The sequence below is a fragment of the Urocitellus parryii genome, chromosome 4 (genome assembly GCF_045843805.1).
Source record: "Urocitellus parryii isolate mUroPar1 chromosome 4, mUroPar1.hap1, whole genome shotgun sequence".
NCBI lineage: Eukaryota > Metazoa > Chordata > Mammalia > Rodentia > Sciuridae > Urocitellus > Urocitellus parryii.
The window spans coordinates 135,758,707-135,783,257 of NC_135534.1; the positions used below are offsets into that span (position 1 = coordinate 135,758,707).

The 24,551-nt window shown below is 38.0% G+C and overlaps 1 protein-coding gene across 6 annotated transcripts in view; it reads left to right on the forward strand.

The window, feature by feature from the left end:
- Positions 1 to 24,551, forward strand: part of Prune2 (prune homolog 2 with BCH domain) — a 260,170-nt gene that overhangs the window by 54,317 nt on the left and 181,302 nt on the right. For all 6 annotated transcript variants that reach the window (XM_026394031.2, XM_077797009.1, XM_077797008.1 and 3 more), the window contains exons 5-6: positions 8,994 to 9,146; positions 11,448 to 11,542. In XM_026394031.2, the coding sequence (XP_026249816.2) occupies positions 8,994 to 9,146; positions 11,448 to 11,542 (248 nt within the window). The remainder of the gene's footprint in view (positions 1 to 8,993; positions 9,147 to 11,447; positions 11,543 to 24,551) is intronic.

Sequence of the window (24,551 nt, forward strand, 5' to 3'; positions counted from 1 at the left end):
CTTTTTAAAAAATGTAAATCAGGTCATCAATCCACTGTGTAAAATTCCTCATATTCAATATCTAAGCACTCCACTCCTGCAAACCAAGGCATCATCTTCCCTCTGCCCTCTCTGATGTCACCTAATGGATATCTTCCCTCCCCTGCTAGGTTCTGGGGGAAAAGGGCCTTTGGCTTTTCAGATATTCTGAACTCTTTCTACCTTTGAGTATTGACATAGCTATTCCGTCCTCATGGATTGCTTGTTTCCATCGGTCTCATCTCTTTCTTTCTAGCCCTAGGCTCCTCCTATCTCTGTTATCTAACTCCAGGATGTAAGCTACATCAGAAGGTGCCTGTGTGCTGTGTGCCCTGCTTCACTGTTGTGCTCTGGTACCCAGAACCATGGCTGGTGTATAGTAGGCCCTTGATAAAAACTGACATAAAATGAATTTTGCAAGATTCTTTATGCCTTGTCTGTTTTCATGACTGCATTGGTTTCCTTAGAGCTATGGCACTTCAGTTCCCATTCTGTTTCAGCCATCCCTCTAATAGTCTTAATTTTCAATGTCTAGAATTCAGACATTGTTCTTCTCAGTCATAAACAGTTCCATTTTTTCTTTCTTTGTTTTGTTTTTAGAAATACTAGTAGAATTTGTTTTGGTGTTTTGCAAGGATTTGTTTTTATTTTCATCTTTTATTTGTTGTTATATATTTATATTAAAATTTTGTCTGTAATTTAGACTCTTTTGTATAATTCACATAGACTATAATGTATGTACAGAAAAGAATATCAGATATGTCTATAAAAACATAAATAGACAGCTCAGTAAGTCACCACAAAGGAAACACTTTTAACAGCTGCCAAGATTAAAAAAAAAAAGAAAAGAAAAAGGAATAGAAATAAGATCAGAAGAGTAAATAAATGAGAATAGAAGGAAGGGAGGAGGAATGGGTTAGGGAAAGTCAGAGAAAAGAATCTGACTTACCTTTGCTATGTACATATATGAATACACCACAGTAGAAAAGAACCAATTTAAAAAAGAAAAGAAAAAAGAAAAAGAAAAGCAATAGAACAGGAAGACAATTTTTGTTCACCTTTCCATGATTACCAATTCCCTTCCAACTAAAGGTGATGAGTATTCTGATATTTATGGCATGCATTTTTTTTTGCCTTTTAAAATCATTTTACCACCTGCATGTGTACCCCTAACATTACACATGGGTTTTGCCTGTTTTTGTACCCTACATAGGGAATCATATGGTATACACACTCATTGTCCTTAGATTGTCACATGTACACTAAGTGTAGGATCTATTTGCACAGGTCAGCTATCTACCATCGTTTGTTTAATTTATGCTCCTCCTTTTTGAATAAAATATTTGAGATGACTTACAAAAATGCATGTAATACAATTAAACAGGGAAAAGAAGTCAGGATCAAGAAAAAGAAAAGGAGTGGAAGAAGGAATAAAATAAAAGTAGAGTAACAATTTTGGAGGTGTCAAAATAATATTCAGTTTGAAACCTTGGAAATTAGCTTCCAGTTGTGAATGAAAACATGGAAATGTGATTGATATTGATATTCGTATTATTATTGAAACAGATTATATGCAAGCTCCTCATTTTAAAAATGCACAACTGAGTCGAAAGGTTTTTCCCTTGCATAAGTTTTCTTGAAAAGACACCTAACAATACTATCCATTCCCCTAACTCTGGCACTTTCTCACATGCAATCTGGGTTTGCACAGGGATAGTGCCCAGTGTGTCAGAGCCTCCCTGCTCCCCAGTCAGCATTCCTGTATCTTTTATTTTTTAATCAGCTTCACCTCTAGTCTAATAACCTTTATTTTCTGCTCCAAATTTCTTTTTAGTACATGCTGATGTTTTTCTCTAAATGCAAGAAATACATATTTAAGTCAAATCATATTTGGATATTTTTAATCTTATAACTGTTGCTCTCAATCCAAGTGCTTGCATTATGGTATACTATTTTATTCAAATATTGAAGTAGATACAGTGAATCTCACTATCATGTATACCACGAGACACTAACTATAAAAAAATCCTATAAATAAAAATCAGAAAAATTATAGAGTGAAGGGAACAGAAGGAGGGAAGAAGAGAGGGAAAAGGGAAGTACTGGGGACTTAATTAGAATAAACTATATTTCATGCTTTTATAATTATATCAAAATTAAACCTAATGTTATGTGTAACTAAAAAAAACAATAAAAAATACACCCCCCCCCCAAATATTGAGGTGAGACCTGATTACTGTGGATGTTGTTAAAGAGTTATTTTTATACCAATTTAAAGGAGGTATCAGGTTGCCAGCATAGAAATAATTGGCTTGTGTTTCTCTGATAATCTCCCGTCACTGTATCCTTTGGGACCTGCAGGACAGTTTTGGATAGATGTCAACAGGTGACTCAATGTGACTTTTTGGAGATTTTAACAAAATTGAAATAATTTGCATTTTCTTTCTTTTTAAAAAATATCAGTTGATCTCTATTTGTTAACTGACCTGGATTAAAAAACACCATGGTTGATACCATACTTTATTCTTTTAAGTAACTTGTTGATCTAGTCTTCCCTGTTGCTAACATCCTCAGCCTTTTACAAATTAGGTGGTCTTTTTCTTCATTTCACCTCACAAAGAAGATAATTTGAAGGACTTCGGGAAGTTAGTCACTTCTTTAAATTGTTTTCAACAGCATAAATCTCAAGAATCAGGTCCTTCAGGCAGATGATGCTTTATCTACCAAGAGATTCAGCAAAGAACTATCTGCCTAGGCAATTCGTTTCTTATCATTTTTGCCATAACCACACTTGTAGATTGGTATGTTTGCTGGACTCATATTTGAGTGTTGCTACGCCTTAGCAGGAACTCTCAGCAAGTTAACTGAAGCCTGTTAAATAAACTTAACAAAGGTGGTTTTGACCACATGGAGAAGGGAAAGAAGCTGCCACATCTTTCAGACCTTGCCCTGTCACCATTGATACCTCTGATCCTCCCACCAATTTAGGTTCTGCAGGTATGTAGCAGTTGCTAGCTTTTCTCACAATTCCTAGTCATTCTGTTCTCAGTTCTATACATCTGACTATATTCCTGTGATGGTGCCTAGCTTTTTATAGATTAGTTTCCTCATTGCCTATCAAAGCCTCTTTGGGGCAAACTTCTTTCTCAGATCCTTGATCTTCAATTCTACAAAATTCCTGCACTTTTCCTTAGGGGGTTTCTGGAATAGCAAGAACCCTTTATTTCCCTCTCTTTAGCATTTTTTTATGGTTTCCATTAGCAAAGAAGATGCATTTTCTTTTTTTTTTAATTCTTTTTTAGATGTTGATGGACTTTTATTTTATTAATTTATTTATATAAGGTGCTGAGAATTGAACCCAGGGCCTCACACATGCTAGGCAAGTGCTCTACCACTGAGCCCCAGGCTCAGCCCAGAAGATGCATTTTCTTAAACTGAAACTTCTTATAACAGCTAGGTCTTATTGTCTTTTTAATAGACCGTACTTCAAAATTTGGACATTTCAGGATGCAAATCATTAGCATCCACTTTCATCTGAAAAGGCATGTGTTTATGCAGCATTACTTTATTATTTTTTCTTCCATAATTTAATTGGTGCATTACAGATTTACATAATGTGGGATTCATTGCTACATATTTGTATGTGCACACAATATAACAATATAATTTGGCTGATACCAATATTCCCCCTTTCCCTCTCCTCACTCTCCTTAGTCTCTTTCCTCTATTCTACAGATCTCCCTTCAATTATCATGAGACTTCCCCCACTCTCTGCACCTTTCTGTCCACATATGAGAGGAAACATAAAACCCTTGACTTTCTCAGTTTGGGTTTCTTTGCTTAACATAATAGTCTCAAGTTTCATCCATTTTCCTGCAAATAACATAATTTCATTCATCTTTATGGGTAAATATGTCCCACCTTTTCTTTATCTATTCATCTATTTGTGGACACCCAGGCTGTTTCTATAGTTTGGCTGTTGTGAATTGTGCTGCTCTAAACATAGATCTGCATGTACTTCCGTGGTATGATGACTTTAATTCTTTAGGATAAATTCTGAGGAGTGGTATAGTGTAGAATTACTTTCTAATTATTGTGTAAGAAAAGAAAGTGCTGATGGCAGAATAAGATCATAAATCACCTTGATTTTTGGAACTGTGTCAAATTTTTGCTTCTTTCTTCCCCTCCCCATCTCTGCTTTTGTTTGTGTGGTTCTTCTTTTTTCTTTGTTTTCTTTTTCTTCTCCCTCTTTTTCTTTTTTTTATCTCCTTTTCGTCTTCCAGTTTTTCTACTTCCCATGTGGTTCTAAGTTCTTTTTATTGTTTTTGAACATGTTGCAACTGGAACATACCTAAAAGTCACCCTGTACTGTCAGATGGCCTAAAGTTGGTTCTGGTTATGCCCTGGATTTGTGCCAGAAACAAATGGTTGTGGACTCACCAGACTCCTCAACCTGTATTCTTTTATTTCCCCAGAGATGTACAGTATAGGACTACTGCCAAATCTGAGACCCATTAAATTGCCAAGTCAGCACATTGGGGTTTGTGTGTGTGCACATGTGTATTTGTGTATGTTTCTGGGAACCATCTGGCAGTGAGATTTCAGCCACTGATTGCCAGCATACTTGGATCAAGTCCACACTTTGCCTAAATTAAATGACTTACCACATTTATTTGTATATGGCCTTGACAGCAGTCACAGGATGAAGAGTGAAACAGTTAACAGCAATCGTACTCAGTTTAGGACGAAGTGGAAAAACTATGCTCTGGGATTAAAAACAAAACAAAACTCTCTCCTTTCTCTGGTAATTCCATTTGACCTTTAATAAAGAATAGTTGCTTGCTATTTTAGTAGCCTGGATTAACAGACTTCAAAAAGATCCTTTTAAGGAGGTCAAATAGGAAAGGAACGGAGCCAGTTTTTTTTTTTTTTTTTCCCCAGTCTCTCTCTTGGCCAGAGAATGAATCATCTCTCTCCCAAAATGGTTATAAAGTCCAAAGGGAGTTACGTTGCCTGGTTGCCTGTCTTGCTTAGGAGGAAGGAAGGCTGTGTTGCTTAGGAAGATGTTGGGGGTAGGGGAAAGCTATGTCTGTTCCTGCTAGATACTAAACCAAAACGATTCTTCAAACTCAGGGTTACTTCTTCAGTCATACAAAGATAAGCCTTATTCTTAAATTTGGACATTTTCAATTTGTAGAAATAGGAAGCACTTGCTTCTTTTTAAACATTTCTAGGCAAAATATATGAGCTAAATTATATTTCATTTTTCTTCTTTGATTTGTTTTTTTTTTTGTATGAAAAGAAACATCAATCCCAGGTGAAACAGAAAAGAGGCTTAAGTTCCTTCTTTTTTTGCTAAGAATTTATCATGCAGAATATGCCTTTACTGTGTTGGATGTTTTCCCCAAACAACTTCTGACTCCAGTAGATTGTGTTTAATATTAATGTGCTGCAATTGCTTTTGGCAAGAGGCCCTGCACATCTTCTTCTTCTTCTTTTTTTTTTTTTGAACAAAGAATATTGTGATTGATTTTTTCCCTAATAGAATGAAATGTTTGTTACTATTTTATTATAATTGTGTTCTTCATTACTTGCTGTTAATTCAGCTCTCCTCCCTATCAGCCTGTGAGTCACTGAGATACTTTGGGGTACAAGTTTATTGATATAAGTATTTCCTTCTGCAGAATTTGCTGGAAGTTAAGTCAACACTCATTACAAAACAGGTTTGAACACGCTAACAGGTGTCTTTGGCTGCTGTACCTGACACTGATATTTAAACTAAGTGTGTAACTGCTGAATGGGTTTCTTTCCTTCTTTCTTTCTTTTTTGTTCTGTTTAGATACACATGACAGTAGAGTGTATTTTGCCATATTATATATACATGGAGTAAACTTAGGATCCCATTCTTGTGGTTGTATATGATGTGGAGTTTCACTGGTTGTGTATTCATACATGAACATAGGAAAGTTATATCCAATTCATTCTACTGTCTTTCCTATTCCAATGCCCCCTTCATTCCCCTTGGTCTAATCCAATGAACTTTTACTCTTCCCTCCCCCATGCCCTTATTGTGTGTTAGCATCCACATATTACAGAGAACATTCAGCTTTTGTTTTGGGGGATTAGCTTATTTCACTCAGCATGATAATCTCCAGTTCCATACATTTACCTGGCATCTGCTTTAATTTCAATCTTTTCATGGCTGAGTAATACTGAATGGGTTTCTAATGTTAAGTTGAAGAGTTTGCCACACGGATGAGTCCCTGGGCTGAAGCTGGGCATGGCCTGTCTCATCCTGTAAAAACAACTCAGTGTATGGTGAGCATCCTTTTTAGTTAGATTTTACTGCTGATATTAGTACATCAATTTCTTTGTAATTGTTAAGTTAAACTGAATCATAAGCCAATGTCAGAAGCCTCTTTTCATTAAGCTGTTCTGTAGGAATTGATTTTTTTTTTCTGAAAATGTCTTTATTTCAATTTCATTTTTCTTTCTTTTTTTGGGGGGGGGTCCTGGGGATTGACCCCAGGGGCACTTAACCACTAAGTCACATCCCCAGACCATTAAAAAAATTTTTTTATTTAGAGAAAGAGTCTTGCTGAGTTGCTTAGGATCTGGTTAAATTGCTGAGGGTGGCTTTGAACTCGTGATCCTTCTGCCTCAGCGTCCTGAGCTGCTGGAATTACAGGCATGTTCCAGTGCACCTGGCATTTTTTTTCATTTTATATTCGTATCTTGAAGTGTAGTTCCATTGTCTTCTTTCCTTGCATTAGTCAAGAAGTTCATCTCAATTTCATTGTAGTTCTCCTGGTTGCAATGTCTTTTTTCTATGGTTATTGTTTTACCTATAATTTTAAAAAAATTTCTGCTGTCATGTGCCTATGGGTGTTTTTCTTTCTATTAGTGCTGATTTGGGCTCATAGGATTTTTGAATGTTAGAATGGTATTAATCAGTTTTGAAGCATCAGTGTACCCATTGCCCCGACCACCCCCCGCCCTTCTCCAAGGGGAATGATTACCCGTGTGTTAAACCTGTCTCCATGTTCCTTATGTCTCTTCTACTCATCTCTGTGTTTTTTCATTCCCTTTTCACTTAATGTATCCATATGGATATATTTTAGAGTTCACTAATGTTTTCCTCCGTGTGTCTAATAAACATATTTTTGTATTCTTAAATTCAGTTATTATATTTCATTTGATTGTTTTACTTATAGAGTCTAATTTTCTGCTATAATTCTCCAGCTAACTTTTAAATTTTCCTTTGGATGTTTCCATTCTTTTCCTCATGAGTTTTTCCTCTGAAGTTTTTAGTCATTTGGTCTTAGTTCTTTTATACCAGGTAAATTTTTTTTATTGAGGACTGAATACTGTATATAAAAATGTAGACATGATAAGCAGTGAATAATGAAATTCTTTTGCTCCAGAGAGGATTTAGTTTTACACTTCAAAGGAATTAGAAAAGTGGCAGATAAACATAATCTAGTCTGTGTTTGAGGTGGTACACATCAGGATTTCAATCCTCACGAAAATTGTTGTTTTGACTTCACTCTTTTCCTTACATGAGGGTGGCAAATGTTTTCAGAATGGGTCAGATAGTAAGTATTTTAGTCTCCATTGCAACTACTCACCTCCAACTGTGGCTGTGTCACTGTAGTATGCTGATTTTAAGTCCTTTGGGTATATATACCAAGGAGTGGGATAACTGGGTCAAATGAGGGTTCCATTCCAGGTTTCCTGAGGAATCTCTATACTACTTTCCAGAGTGTTTGCATGAGTTTGCATTCCCACTAGTAATATATGAGTGAACTTTCTCCTACATCCTCACCAACATTTGATACTTGTATTCTTGATAATTGCTATTTTGACTGTAGATGAAATCTCAGAATTAGAGATATGTTTTAATGTAAATTAAAACATATCTCTAATTCTTGCACTTTTTGTTGTTGCTATTGTTGACATAATTTCTTGTTCTTTCTTGTTCTTGATACAAAATATTCAATCCTAGCTAGAAGCAGATGGGAATATTTTTGAATTTTACATCAGTGATTGTCAGACTACAGGATATATATATATATATATATATATATATATATATATATATATATACTCAAAATATGTTTGGCCACATTCCACCTTTAAATGATCATTCAAATTGAGTCTGTCCAGTTCTTTGTTTGCTAAATCATTCTTTTCTTACTTCTTATATATTTTAAAAAAACCTCCTTACTGATCCTACCAATATTCCTTTTCTGATTTATTCTCTACATGGTAGCCAGAATGATTCATACAAAACATGAAATTGAGCATACTATTCTTCCTACTTAATGTTCTCCATTCCCCTTAGAACATAAAAGATAAATTTCAGGATGATTTGTAAGGCCCTTCGTGATCTGGCCTCTGTCTACCTCTCCAATCTATCTTTTAACATTTTTTTCCTGAGAACTGTGTTAGCAAATTACTTTTAATGTATACCTGTGATTCAGACGTGGCTCGTGAAACCTTATAATTATTAGATTAGTAGTTTACTATTAAACTACTTTAAAACTGTGCCTGGAGCTTGAAAGGTCAGCGGTGGACTTCAGGTGAACCACCTTGTCAGACTCTTCAGTTACTGATGGTGGAAGTATACAAGCATTTAGTTATGAAAAGGAGGAAGTTCGTATGTAAAATGTGATAAGTGGGAACAATATTCTCTGTGATTGCTTAAAGCGATTAGTGTTGACCAGATTCTTAAGTAGTTTACCACTAATTACCATTTTGAAATAATTTAAAACTGAGGTGTGATCACTTGCGTGTGTTGTGTGCAGTGGGGGAAAGGTATACATGTTGTTCTTTTATCCATAAACTCTGTGCCATGGAGCATGCAGGGGTCAGTCAAGTTGCAGAGATTAATACCTGGAGAACAAGGACATTGCTTCTCCTCCCCTGACTTGGCTGGCTGAAAGTTCAAGGGCATTTTTGTTCATGCCTTTCAGGCAGCATCCTTTTCAAGTGGATGACCATGGATCCTGACAAGATCTCAGAGAAGCAGGAAGAGATTCTTTCTGTCCTGGAAGAAAAGTTTCCTAACTTGCCTCCAAGAGAGGACATCATCAACGTCCTGCAAGAGACCCAGTTCAGTGCCCAGGGTGAGTGACTCTGTCTCCCATGGCTCCCGCCGCTTCCGAGTAGAGACAGTTTCTGTGTACAGCGTTGTCAGGCCTGAGAAGGTGAACTTGAACCTGCTTTCTCTCTTTTCTCTTGCCTTGTGCTTGTAAAAGACTTTTCAGGCTCAGATGTTGGCTCACCTGGAAACAGGCAGCCTGCCCTGTGGCCTCTCCTCTGAGGCCTTTGTGTCTGGGTGTGTGGTTAATTCATGTGTCTAATGAACACCCCAGATGCATCATTACCTGAAATCCTTGTGCTTACAGAGTTCTATTTTGGGAATGAGGCAGAAGCAATGTGAAGCACAATGGGATTTCAAAAATCAATTAATGTTAGCAAGAAATGAGAGAGAAGATGGCTAAGCTGATAAAATTGCTTTCTAAATCTAGGCTTTATCAGGACAGTACATTCAAGGATCAACTGTTTTATAATTTAACAAATAGCTGTAACTCAGTGAATTCCTAACTTGCGCAAGGTTCTGATGGTCTAACACTGCAAAGATGATCTTCCTGAATCCTTATACAATCAGGTGCTTCATTATCTATCCTCATCTTGCAGATAACGACCCTGAAGCACAGAAAGGCTTCTTTGCTTTCCCAACATCAAACACACATCAGGAAAGTGTCCAGGCCAGGATTTAAATCCAGACCATCGAATGCAAACACTAAATGATATAACTTTCTCCTTTACTTTGGGATTTCCCTGGGGCAAAGCGGTTTATTTGGGAGACCATCCCAGCCACACTGATAGGGGAGTAGAGTGCTTTCTCAAGCGAGTTAGTTTAGTGGAAAAACAGAGGTGAAGGCCACCAGCAAACCCTGGGAAAGAGTGTGTAAAATTACACCCAGCTGAGGGGTGCAGTGGTGCAGGAACATGCTCACTCTGGCTCCAAAGGCTGGTGGTTGAATTTGGAGGAATTTTGTGAATTGGTTGATGTTGAATTGGTTATGCAATTGATCAGCCATGGTAGAAGTGTTGACACTACAGAAACTGACAAACATTACAAATTAAGTTTTGTTACTTCCTGTTAAGAATTTGTCAGTAGACCCACAGTGAAGGTCACCTAGTCCAAGGGGTGTTAATTCCCCAGAATTTGTCTGGTGACTGAAGAAAGCCTTCAGGAACAGATGCAGGTGCTGGTGGTGGAGCATCTTGCAAGGCACACTGAGTGAAAAGTTCTTATGAAGTTTGGGCGAGGCACTGACAGCAACTGCCACGCCTTCAGTTACCTGTGTGCCAGGCGGGATGTGAGTGTATGCATAACTGCAGGATGGGACGCATTCTCATTCATTTTCAAAACAACACCAGACTTTTAATGTCACACGTGTTCTACAAATCAATCTTCTAGTTAGAGAAAAATATTTAATACCCGTTTTTCATGATGCTGTGATTGACGGTACTATAAGTTGATAGGGTAGGCAATCCAACTGTGATGTCTTTAGCAAGCAGCTGGGAAGGATATCTGTGCTTTACTAAGCTTTACTGTGGATCTTCTTCTAAGACAGTAAGCCTAAGCAGACATAAGAATGTAGTGTGAGGATTAAATGTTGGGCCAAACCATTTCTTGTTTTGCTGTGATAGCTTTCACTGAAGTACGTTGGTCAATTGACTACAACTATGTAGTTCTGGATAATTTAGCCATTCTGGATTATTCTTCCCATCAATTAAGGAATTCAATAACCCCTACTGCTAAAGCCCATTACAAGGGCAGCCAACTCAATTATGATAGCTTTATGGGTTACATTTATAAAGTGCATTTTGAACAAAATTATACTAGAAAACATAGGGACTTGCCCAAATGCACCCTGAAAGCAAATCTTGGCCTTGTTTGCCTGATTTTCTCCATTTTCCTACCTCTACCCTCGTCGCAGTCACAGGGGAAGGGGAGGAGCAGTGGTGGTATTTCTTCCCCACTCCCTTCCTGCTTTGGTGCTGTTTCTGGCAGCATCTCTTCTCCAGTTCCAGATTTCTCTTTCCTTCCCTTGTCCCTTTGCTGCTCTGTAGATGCTGCACCATCTTTTACCCATATTTCTGTAAGTGTCCCAACATTAAAGAGCCTTCTTTTGCATCATGAGGGGTGGCTCTTCTTTCCTGCTGGGAACTTGACAGGTATAGACATAGTCACAAATGTGATTGTTGCCTTAGTGGGTGCATATGATGAATAAAAGTGGCATTATAAGACAAAATGTTGAAATCAATGTGCATTCATTAATCCTTTGATATTATTTTTTAAAAAAAGAGAGAGTTCCCAAAGCATAACACACTTTTCCCCCTGTTATCCACAGGTTTAAGTATCGAACAAACAATGTTGAAAGATATAAAGGAACTGTCTGATGGAGAAATAAAAGTGGCCATTAGTACTGTGAACATGACCCTCGAGGTAAGGGTGGCAATGCTTTCTCAACAATAGATTGAGATATTGAGATTGGCCTGGCATGCCAGTTATTATTTTGTGTGAAAACATTATGCTAAGTTAATAAAAAATGCCAGACATGGAGTCTCAAGATGAGTGCTATTTCACTCATCTCAGTAAAACAAAACCTAAAATGCAAACATTCATATGTGCGTGCGTGTGTGTTAACTTGTTTAATAGTAATTATAATATATGTGATTAGGTTTACTTGCACATTTCCTGTGTTCCACTCTACCTTGTTCATAGAGCTTCACAAACAAAGCAAGGGGTTCTTTAGCTTTTTGTGAGTTATTTGAATGCATCTCATTTTGTAATCAATGGTGACAACTTGAGTATTAATAAGAAACTTCCTTCCAGTGTATTATTGAATGACTCAGGGTGACTTCTAGTCTTTGTGTCTTTCTGTAGTAAATTATCTTTTGTCTACTTTGGGGGTTTTCAATGACTTATGTGTTAATCTTAATTAACCCAGATAATGGGAACTATATTTTATGGAGGCATACTTGGGCCTTGGCAGAAGTCTGCATATTTTTTGCTGTTTTATTGCCTCCATCAAGCTAGCCACCTTGGTGCTAGGTAGAGGCACCTAGCTCTTGAGTCAAGTGTGTGGAGATAAAATTTGCTGCATAGGAATTTGTCTTTTGGTTTTTAAAAGCGTATATTGCTGTTCCTTTTTCCCTCATAGTGAATGTGACAATATCAATGTGTATATTTCAGTGGACTCACAGGCATGCACAGTGGTGTCCACACCCCAGAAAATTCAAGAACAAGCTAGGAATTTTTTTTCTGTGATCTCTTCATAAAATCCATTCCTGGTTGATTGATGTTATAATTCTTAGGTCTACACAAATACCAGGAGGCAAGCTATTGTCATATTGTGTAGTGCCTCATAGTTTACAGAGCTTGTTTTCATTGTACATAGTCCGGAGATTGCCTTGACTGTTCCTATGGACTTTTCAGATTCATAAAAGCTCCATGTAATTAGTTGTTGATGTGAATCAATACAAGAAAATATATAATTTGGGATGTATTATCTAGATAATCACCTTCAATTAGAAATCTGCTTTGTGTCTTAAACCCAAGAAAACATGGATCTTGCAAGGGTCAGTAGCTCTGAGAATCATTTCTACTAGTTTAAGCCTTAGGGTTTTCTTTCTCTTTCCCCCCTCCCCTGTCCCCTTCATTTAATGGCATCTTATTAGGTTTTAAATACCTTGTTTGGAATTCCCCTCTAAATTAACATAGAACGTCTTGTAATTGTTTAGGGAACTGTCTGTAGTTAGCAAATTATTTTAAGGCTATTAATATTATGGACTTATTGTAGCTTTAATGTACCTTCATTTATATTATAGGAGTTTACAAATGGCTTTGTCAGATATGTTAAACTGTAAATGTTCATCAAGCAGAATCAGTGATGAAATGATCATCTTAGTCTTGACAGTAATTTACATAGGGGTCCAGTAATTAATCAGGTGGTTAAGTAGGTCTCTGGAAGTGCTATATAATCTGGGAGGGGGAGAAGGACATTTGTATATATAATGAAGGGTACAGTTAATCAGCTAAACAAGAGCTTTCCACTTTTGCACAGTGGGGACATTAAAGGTGACTGAGAAATGGAGGAAAGAACTCCTTGGTAATATTCTATATCTTTCTTTAAGGACAAACTGCACGTTAATTTTCCAATTTGTCAGTTGGAAAAATACCCAAGTTAAGGGCCGAATTTGGTTTTCTCCCTGCATTATCCCATGATGCAATGGTGTTTTCCTGGTTCCTACTTATGTTTGATTATAGTTCAACATCCTTCTCATTCCCATCCACCTCAGTTTAACAATAATAATAGAATCTTTATAATTTTATTTTGTGTGTTTTGGAGTAGTTGTATAATTACCCTATAAATATCGATACAGTCTCAAAGAAATCTTCTTAATTCCTATGATTTTCTAAATCTTGCTTGTCCTCCAAAGCATGGTCAACCCAGGTACTTCATGATGACTCTTAAAAACTCTCCACTGTTTATTACCATCCTCTGAACTCTTACAAAATTTAGTCCTAACCAACTTAAGACTTAACTGTAGGGGTGGGGATGTGGCTCAAGCGGTAGCGCACTCGCCTGGCATGTGTGCGACCCGGGTTCGATCCTCAGCACCACATACAAACAAAGATGTTGTGTCCACCGATAACTATAAAATAAATATTAAAAAAAATAAATAAAAGGGAACTACAAACTTCTTTAAAAAAAGACTTAACTGTAATACTATGTTTTCCTTTGATTTAAAATTTGTTTCTTATATTTAATCATGGTTAGATAATATTTTGAGTTAATTGTGGGTAATGATGCTATCTTTGACATCTGTCTTCAGTTTTCTGGTGTAGTACTGGGCACACAGTAGGTGCTTAGTAGATGCAAATATTTAGTGTATACATCTTGGTATTTGCAGTTTGATCCTTTGATATCTGATTTTATTTCCTTTTAAGTTTAAATAATTCACATGCCCACCTAAGCATCCAAAGAAACTTCCTTTGTTACCATCCAACCGGTTTCTTTAAAAAACTGTGGCTGAAACTGATATCAGAAAAACAAAAAAATGGCCCACATATACATAGATAATACTGCCTATCTAGCAGTCCAAATATAGAATGGGTGGCTTTGCAAATTAATTAGCTGTTAAAACTGGAATAGATCAAATGGTGGTTCTATAGCATGTAATGGAAAAGGTAAAGAGGATTTCTTACATTTTCATTGGTCTGTTGAAACACTGTGATTTCACAGTTGTATGTGTCATGGGCTGTATTTGCCTGATGACACAATTAATTTTCCTTGGAATGATATATTCATAAAATTAGAAGATTTTATCTCCTTGTAACATACACAGCATGCTATGTGGAGGGTATCACTGGTTTGGGAGGTGGAGACCACTGCCTTTGCAGGTAGATAAACTCTGGTCTTATGCATGATGAGGAAAAGTTTCTGTGTTAACCAGCTTTCCATTACTGTGACAAAATGCCAGATAAAAACAACTTAAAAGAAGTAACTATTTATTTTGGCTCATAGTTTCACAAATTTCAATTATGGCCACTTGGCTCCATTGTTTCTGGGACTATGGCAAGGCAAAGCATCATGGTGGGGAACACATGGTGGAGCAAAGTACTCACCCAGGAAGCAGAAAGAGAGAGATAGCTCATTTGAAAATGAAGCCCCTTGCCCCAAACCCATTACAGTATGTATCCATCAGTGGATTAACCCACTGATGAGGTAGGAGCTCTCATAATCCAATCATCTATCAAAGGCTCCATGTAGCACTCTGAACACTGCTGCATTGGGGACCAAATCCTCAACACTTGAGCTTTAAGATCCAAACCATAACAGCTTCCAAGCCCTATGTCCCTCATTTTTATTGTAGTATATCTCAAAAAATAGTAATAATTGTAGCCTAAACAGAGCCATACAATATCAGGTATGAATGAACTATCATAAAAAGCAAATTATTTTAATAATGCAGAGTCTCAATTGCTTTGCACAATATATGAAGTTAAAGCAAAAGTGACTTTAAAAGAGTGATGGCCAGGGGCTGGGGATGTGGCTCAAGCAGTAGCGCGCTCGCCTGGCGTGCGTGTGGCCCGGGTTTGATCCTCAGCACCACATACCAACAAAGATGTGTGTCTGCCGAAAACTAAAAAAATAAATATTAAAAAAAATTCTCTCTCTCTCTCTTTAAAGGCCAAAATGGCCTTATCTAAGTTAGGAGGCAGTCCCTCTTACAGAGAGGACTATTGGAAGCTAAGGATCATGGGAAAGCCACTGCCGTTCACATGGCCTTTGGGTCGTTCCAAGTCTGCATGCTCCCATGTCACATAGTGGGTCCTGCTTCACTGGTTGATGATTGTTGTATTGATCCTTTGTACCCTTTTCATTGCTTTTCAATTTGACTATCAGAAGAGAATTGGTGAATAACCAATTAAGTGTAAGTGGAACAAACTTTGCTTCTGTTCCTTTGCCAGTAGAACTGGTGATGACTGTATTTCTTGGGCCTAGTTTACTCCATGGTAAAAGGGTATATGAGGATGTCACGGGGGAAGGGACACAGATTTCCATTCTAATGAGGTTCATGGCAGTATCACAGCAATATTTCCTTTGCTGATACGAAATGCTATTTTACCTCACTTAAGCATCTCTTGAAAGACTCTAAGTCAATATCTTTCAAGAAGGACCACAACCAGGCACTCACTTGGTCACTTTTTGTGATCAATTGTACAATGACTGATTTTTACATTATACATTATATACTGATTCATTTGCTAGGGCTGCCATAATGAAGTACTGTAGGTACCATGTGATTGACAGAAACATCAGCTCACAGTTCTGGCGGCTGGAAGTCTAAGATGGAGATGATGGCAGGACTAGTTCCTTCTGAGGGTTTTGAGAATGTATTCTTTCCTTGCTTTTTGTCTAGCTTTTGATGGTTAGCTGACAAGCTTTGTTGTTCCCTGGCTCTTGGAAGTGTCACCTTGATCTCTACCCTTATCATCACATCATTCTCCCTCTATGCACGTCTCTGTGTCCAGACATCCCCATTTATATGAGAACATCAGTCATAACGGATGAGGGCCCACCTAATGATCTCATCTTATTACAACAGTCCTGTTTCCAAATAAGGTCACATGCTAAGGTGCTAGCAGTTAGAACTTCAATTTATGAATCTGAGGGAGACATAATTCAACCCAGGATATATGTCATAATGAAATCCTCCAGACAACTTAAAAAGAATAAAAGTGGTAATAAGACTGCGTATATGAACCTATGGTCTGCTAAGCATATTTCATGTATCACTGCCATGTGTTTTTATTTCAAATTAGTTTCCTATAAATGAGGAACAACAGGGATTTTCAATTCTTGAAATCTTGTCTCCCTTGGGAGCTGGACTCCTGAAGAACTGCTCAGGTCTGTTTTCTGTCTGGGCTGAGGGCTGTCCTTCTGCTGTGCTCTCAGCTGGGGGCCTCTTCATGACCAGACACTCTGCTATTGAAACCTGAAAGAGAGAACACGTGGGCTGCATTCTGGCTGAGTGACTCAGATCCCTGACTCATTCTGCTCTACACATAGATCACCAGCCACGCTGCACCTTGGAACACTGCAGGAGGAAAAATACTAACATTTTCTGTTAGCCTTCAGAGAACAGACCAGAAGGAATTTCCAAGATCACTGTGCAAAATCCTCCCGGAACAGAAGGAAAAGTTTACTCAGGGCTCAGTGAGCATAATTGACCCATTGTAACCAGGACTTAAGTCTGAGCAAACCAGCCTGAAATCTATACCAAATTCAGGCACCAAAGATGATTCTCATTATTTCAGCTTGGAATGTTTGGGGAGATCACGATGTGTTTTCCTACTTTAGTTTGTGGTAGAATGCCTAGTCTCTTTTGGGTGAGCATGTTATTTTTAGCATATTTTTCCAAATGCCAAATACTTGAAGAGTTTTGAAAATGACTTTTAACTTTTTAAAGCCATTCTACCCAACCAGTAGAAATAAGTGCAACCATTCTGCAGGGCTGGAACACAAGTGCTTCTGTTTTCTTTCGGGTCCAGGCTGTTAACTCTTCCTGGCTACAATAAGAAGAGTTAAAATGCCATGATGAGCTCTCATTGTGCATCATATAGAGTACAGTAAGACCTTAGAAGCACAATTCACTTAATCCTCCCAGCACTCCCTAGAGATAGAGGCGCTGTGATCATTCCTGTTTTGGTTGAGGTAGCTCCAGCAGCTGTAACAAATAAACCCCAGATCTCAGAGGCTCAACACAGAAGCTGTTTATTTTTCACTCACTCAACAATCCCATATCCTGTTCCTGGTCAGGTGACCAAGGTTGATGCAGAGACCATTTTCAATGTAAGGCTTCTAAGGTTGCCTTAAAGGTCATCTCCATCCTCCCTGAAGAGGAATGTGAGGATCTCAGAAGGTCAAGAATGGAGGTACACATGCATCCAGTCTGGACTTGACCCCCTTTACTTCTGCTCCCATTTCATTGGCTCAGTCACATGGTTCTATTAAACTGGAGAGAAGCTGAGAAACGTAGTCTTGTTGTGTGTCCTGGAAGAACCAGTTTGAAGGATAATTCGCCAGCGTGGGCCATCATTGCCATCTTGGAGGAAATGGAGATCTAGAGATGTTATATCATTTATCCAATGTAGAGCCAGGACCTAAATCCTGTGTGTACTGAGACATGATACTAATGAACAAGACTAATGATAGTGTTTGAGCCCACCAAGGATTCACTAGTAAGTTCTCAGGTGCCTGTCATTGTTCCCAAATCAGGATGTCAGACAGTCTAGACCTCCTTAAGACATCCTTGGAAGACCCTTCTCTTCCCTACTCTCCATGCCAAACTGTCTTCCTCTTTATTTTCACATTTTTTTGTTTGCTTTCTTAAAAACTCATTTTAATTTTTGATCTATAAATACCATTTAAGTCCTAAGTGCTCATAGTAAGCTCATTATTGACCCTGAGGTAGAGGAGATTTGGCAAGTAGATAAGAGTAATAGGAAGAAAGATGCTGTGGGGAGAGATTATATAGGACACACCTTGTACAAGGGAAGAAGTGTGTACCTGTTTTCTCAGTCTGTCTCTAGAATTCAAGATCATGTGTATTCTGGATTTCCTTGCTATAATTTAGCTTTTTTCAGATCTGTATCCAAAATGGGGAACAATTAATCAGTTAGTGAAAAGTTATAATGATAGAGATTTTTTATTGAATTGAAACAATATTACTAATGAGCGCTATATTTACTCCAAATAACAACCCTTTGAGAATCTGAGGTATTGAGGGTCTCAGTTCATATGTGACTTAAGAATCCAAAGAGGTTTGCAAATAACAGAATTGGCTAGGCAACTTTCACTATGTGAATTTAAAATCAGTCTTCATAAAGCATATGAAGTGTAGATGGCAATTGAAATTAATTTAAAGCTAATAATTCATAACAGTGGCAGGATGGAAAGTGAAACATGAACCCAGAAAAGTGAACTTTCATTCCTATTGAACTATGAGTGGTTCTTGATGGTGAGATGTAACTGACATGAGAGAATCATAAATTCCTATTTAAAGGACAGTTTATTATCACTATATTCTTATATCAGTAGTGATAGCACTTCACCTTTGAAGAAACATAATAAGAAACTGAAATTTATAATATTTTGAATCCTGATGGCCAAAAGTGGGTCAAAGATACTATGTTAGTTAACTTTCTGTCACTGTGACAAAATGCCCAAGATAAATCAACTTAAAAGAATGAAAAGGGTTAATTCACTCACAGTTTCAGAGGTTTCAGTCCACGGTCACTTAATCCCATTGTCTTTGAGCCTCTGGCAATACATTATATCATTACAGGAGTGTATGATGGAGGAGGCTGTTTACCTTATGGTGGCCAAGAAGCAAAAAGAGAAGCAGGAAGGGACCAGGTCCCAATATCTTCTTCAAGGACACACCCCACAGTGACCTAACTTTTTTTCACTAGGCCTCTCCTCCTAAGGGTTCTACTACCACCTAATAGTGCTGCAGGCTGGAGACGCAAGCTTCAACACACAGGCCTCTGAGGGGCTTCCAAGGTCCAAACTATAGCAGAACCTGCCTACCTAAAAATACCTTGTAATGGGATTCTTATTTTGTGTCTTTGGTTAAACTCAAGTTGGAGTCAAAGTGATGTTTCCATTGAGAATTTTTCTCTATTTTAACCTATTGATTAATTTCAAGTAGACTTAAATGAGTCACAAAATTTGGTTCATCTAGTTTGCTTCTAGTACAAAATATCTTGAACTAACTAGTAGAAAGTGCCTTTGTACACTTTCTAGCTACTATTTTGCCACAGGAATTAGATAAATACTTCTATGGTCTGAATGTTTGTGCCCACAAGTTCACGTGTAGAAACTTAATACCAGTGGAGTGATGGTAAGAGGTGAAGGCCTTAGGAGCTGATTGGTCAAATTTCCTGAAAATTTAGCTATCAGCTCTTGCCAACCCTCACAAGTCCACTGCAGTGCACCACTGGGAAATGGACTTCAGTTCTTGACATGATGAGGGGCATGTGCGTACAGGGGTAAGAGTATGAAGAAGGCCTTGTTTGAAGACTCTCTTCCAAACAAGTGGGGTTGCTCCTGGTATCCACGCTGTGTCATTCACTCTCAGATTTTCTTCCATAAAATTTTCTGTTTCTTGGCTGCCACACCTTGGCATATGCAGCGCATGTCCGTATACCTACCGTTTGGGTCTTATTGGGCATAAGCATAAGGTCACTAGAACTTTAGGGGCATGCCAATCACTTGCATGTAATAGAAATCCATCCCTATGTGAGACAGTGTAGCTCAAGGGTTCATAGCTTTAATTTTTTTTTTTAGGTAACCCAAGGAAATTGTTGTTTTGCTGTTGTCATCAAAAAAAAAAAAAAAAAGTAGAACCTCAATTTGTGATTCAGAATTTGCTTAGTCAGTTTCATGCACTTTGGCCAACTGTATCAGACTTCCAACAGTTATTAATTTTAGTTCACACTCAGAGTAGGTAGGGTTGCCTGCAGCTGGATACCACAGGTCATGTTTAAGAGAGTAAATCGCATTGAATAATTAATCTTTAGAATCTTTCCTATTTGAACACAAAACATCATGGTGGCTGCTGCCTCCGCTGGCCAGTCACCAGGCCTACTGGGGACCCAGGCATGTGCTTTGGAAGCCTCGTCTTTCTGCTCTTTGCTCTCTTCAGCTGGAGATGCAGAGCTTGCTCTCCACTGATGCTTCCTGGATCATCATCTTTCCTCCTGAGGTTTCACCTCGAGGGCTTGTTCTAGTGAGTTCTGGTAATAGCCTTTGGGCCACACTGTGGATTTTCCATACCACCTGGATCACTGCCCACCTTTTCCTTTCTTGGTAGACTTTACACAACTTTCCCCTTCCCCACACATTCACAGGCTCCTTTCAGAAACACTATTCTAGTCTTCATGGCCACCTCTCCTTCCTGGGTACTTCCATCCTTCCTTCCTTCCTTCCTTCCTTCCTTCCTTCCTTCCTTCCTTCCTTCCTTCCTTCCTTCCTTCCTTCCAGTAACATCATAGTGCATATTTGTCATTTAAAAAAACAATAAATTTTTTTCCATGTCATCCAAATGCTTAAGGTGCTCCCTCTGGGTGGAATGTTTTTGGTATCTCTGTCCCCTTACCTAGAACCTCTCTTCTGAGCTCACCATCATCTTTGGGGAAATGAGCAATTCATTGGAAGGTATTTTGAATGAATTCATGCAGCACTATATCTTAAACAAACCCAATCATATTTTGAAACCTTCAAAGATAATAAGCAGGCAGTTCTGTTTTATTGGAATCCTTTAGTAGGAGGAGGCAAGTTGGCCCTTTACTGAGGAAGGAAGTGGAAGATCGCTGTCTCCCTCTCTGACAAGTAAGCTCCATGACATTGGCAGAACCCAGCACTCCCCTTGTCACTCATTGCCCTTTAATATCTGTTGGAATTTGAAAAAGTCATTGAAAGCCTTTGTTCTTGTCATTTTAATCATCGAATAAGGTGACAAAGAAACCAGAAAACAACCTATTGAGTTAATTCATTCTCAACTTTAGCACTGCCAAGGAAATTAAGAAATAGTGTTGTCCAAGAATGTATCTGTGACAGTTTCTTCATAGCTCTTCTGCATCTTTGCTTATAAGAAGGAAAACCCTCAGGATATAGTGCTGTGCCAGGATGACTGCTCTTTCACTCTGTAAATACATTTTTAAAGTGTACTATAATGTCATTTTGATGGTTTAATTTCTGGAAGGATTTGGCTAATTACATTTTTAGGAATGTGCTCAGACCAGTTTTAGCTGCCTGGAGTTACTTTTAATAGCAGCTATTGCTACCTTTCCTCTGGTTTATTTTCTGTCTCCTGCCTTCAGAGTTATTTTGCTGATTTGGAGCCCTGACCTGAGTTTAAATTAGTTTGATTGTAACACTCCTGCGAATCATATGCAATATTTTAATGGTTCATTACGACACTGTAGCAACTTGTCATAGAAAAGCAGGCTGTGAAACTAGAGGAAAATTGTTTCCTTGTCTTGTGACAGGAAAAAGCTCTTTAGAAGAGAACCAGTAGGCTGTGATGTCCCCTTTCCACACACAAGTGCTGTACTGGTCCCCTAAGCAACAGGGATGGCTTTCTAGTACACAAGAAAATGAAATGCTGCATTTATACCATGTAGTCAGAGGCAGCTCCGAGAAATAATCAAAGCCAAATAAAATAATAATTGAGGATAGTTACTTTCTAGAACGGACATCCTAGGTGTAGTTCCTTAGTCAATGGTGGCTGCTGAGGTGCTGTACCCTGTGTTGGAGAAGAGAGCCTTATTATGGGTCAGTAATGCCGCCTGGTGGTAGAAACAGGGAAACAGGTAGGATGCTAGAACCAGGGTTTGGTTATTTTGTTTCAGTAAGTAAGTAATTAACTTACTTACTGTACTCATAGTGTGGTGCTAGTTAGTACCTTTAATCATTAAAATTTTAGAAAAAAAATAGCAGCCAACATTAATTGGATGTTTTCCAGACACTGAGTGCATATGTACTTTATTTTTATTTTCTCATGAACTTTCATGATCATCTTTTAGAATAGTTCTTATTATTATGCCTATTTTATAAATGAACTTGAAAAGACTCTTCTGGAAAACGTGTTTCTTGACATTAAATATTTTAGGTTATTTTTTGCCTCCCAATATTTTAGATTAAGATTCATTTTATGATTCCATTATGAAAACTAGTTTTCAGGGTTTTTTTTTTTTTTTTTACAAATACTTGTGCCAGAAATATCTGTGGGTGACTTCCCCATTGTTTTGGCCTTAAAAAGTGAGTTCTGGTAATAGCCTTTGAGCCTTTGGTTTTCTCTTATACCAAACCAGAAATGATACAGTCATTTTGCTACCTGCCCAAGGAACCTAAATAATGAAGCTTTCAACCTTATAGCCATTAAAATCCCAGCTCCTTCTATACCCACCAGATTGGCCTATGTGTCCTTGCGACAACAGGGTTGAGAAGAAGGACTCAAATTCATGTACTCACTTTTTTGATCCACTTTACCACTCATTAATGTAGTGATTTGTCATTTGTCATTAAACATTTACTGAGCAGCTACTGTGTTCCTGAAGTATAGACTAGATCCTGTCCTGCAGTGATCTCTGTCCTCCATAAACATTAACGATCAGGCATTCCAATTGGCTCTACTGAGCCAAGACAGGATTCCAAAGAAGCACAGATTTGGAAGGGAGAGGAAGGTGAGAAAAAGTCCCAGGAGTTGACATTGAAACAAAAACATGGCGGTGTAAATGAGATCTGTTGGGGAGACGAGTAATAGAAGGTGGGGTGAAAAGGAAGAATTCTTTAGAAAGGGGAAGCACACATGCTAAAGTGGAAGGTTACTGATTCTGAGTTAAAAACACCAGTGAAATGACCTTATCCCCATTTTGGATTTAGCTTCACAAACCAGAAGGCACTTTTTGCACAGATATTCCCACAGGATCTCTTAATCTGACACAATGTAAAATATGAAGTTAAATGAGCCTCATGACTTTTTAAACTTTGAAACCAAGTCACCGTTCTTGTTTGGTCCTAGAGACAAAACAGGCACTACACATTTTCCATCAGGATAGAAATTTAAAACAAAGCAAAAACTTTAAGTTTCTTCTAGTGGAGAAAGTGACAGCCAGATATCAGTATGTGTGCAATTGTTTCAATAAATTTGCTCCTCTGCCCAGCCCCCAGTGGATAGAAAGTTCTTGGTTAACTCCCCCTAAAGGAATCTACCTCTGGGTACTAGGCTTGAATTCATAAGGCCTTTCCTTGGTCCAGACTCTGGATTCTCTGAGTTTGTGAAAGTCCCCCTCCTTCCCTGGTGTTGGTGTTTCCAAGGATTTGGTCCTGTTTCCAAGGATTTGGTCCTCTTGAATGCTCAGGAAATGCTGTTAACTATGTTTCTACCAATCTGCTTTTTGAATTCTCAGGTCAAAAATACAAACACTGTTTGCCAGGATATGGTACTTTCTGAATTGATATAATTTTGTATAACCTCTTTATGATACGATGGTGTGAATTACTAAGTAGTTGCTGATCACCTTGGAGTCCATGAAATGTTGCAAATTGCTAACCCTTGCTGAACACAAAGCAAAAGTCATAGATATAAAGGAGGTTATATGAGGTAGGGGTTAATGGATCACAACCCAGGAACCAAACTGTTTTGGCTCTGACACACACTAGCTCTCTAATCCTCAGCCAGTTATTTAACCTCAGTGCATCTTGTCTTTGAAAGGGGATCATAATGGTGCCTTCTTCAGATTATTATACTGAGGACTAAATGGGCTAATATTGGCAGATGCCCAGAATGGTGTGTGGTATATGCTAAACCCTTCATGAATGTTAAAATAAATTAGGTACAGCAATTTTTTGGAGCTGTCTATCCGAAAATGTTTATGGATAGCAAATGACTTTACCAGTAATACAGTAGTAGTGTATCTTAGAATATTTTTTAAGTGCAAAGTGAAGAAAATTCGAAATTCATACTTGCTTTTGTCATGATCTCTGTTAGTCCAAAGTACTGATTTTTTTAAGCTTGAGCATGTATCCAAATCCCCTAGAGGGCCTGGTAAAACACAGAAAGCTGAATTCTGTTCCCAGAGTCTCTGAATCAGTAGATATAGGGGGGAGCCTCAGAATTTATATTTCTAGTCAGTTCCATGATGATGCTGATGCCCCCAGTCCAGAGACTACCCTTTGAGAACACTGGCTTAGAGCAATTACATTTAAGTCTCAACTTCTGTTTGCATGCATATACAGATACTGAGGAAGGGAACTGACTTTCATTGAGTACCTACAATGTTCCCACAACTATTATAGGTGCTTTATATTAGTTGTCTCTTAAAGTTATGACACCTTTCTTATGGTGTAGGCAATTATATTTATTTTATGAATGAT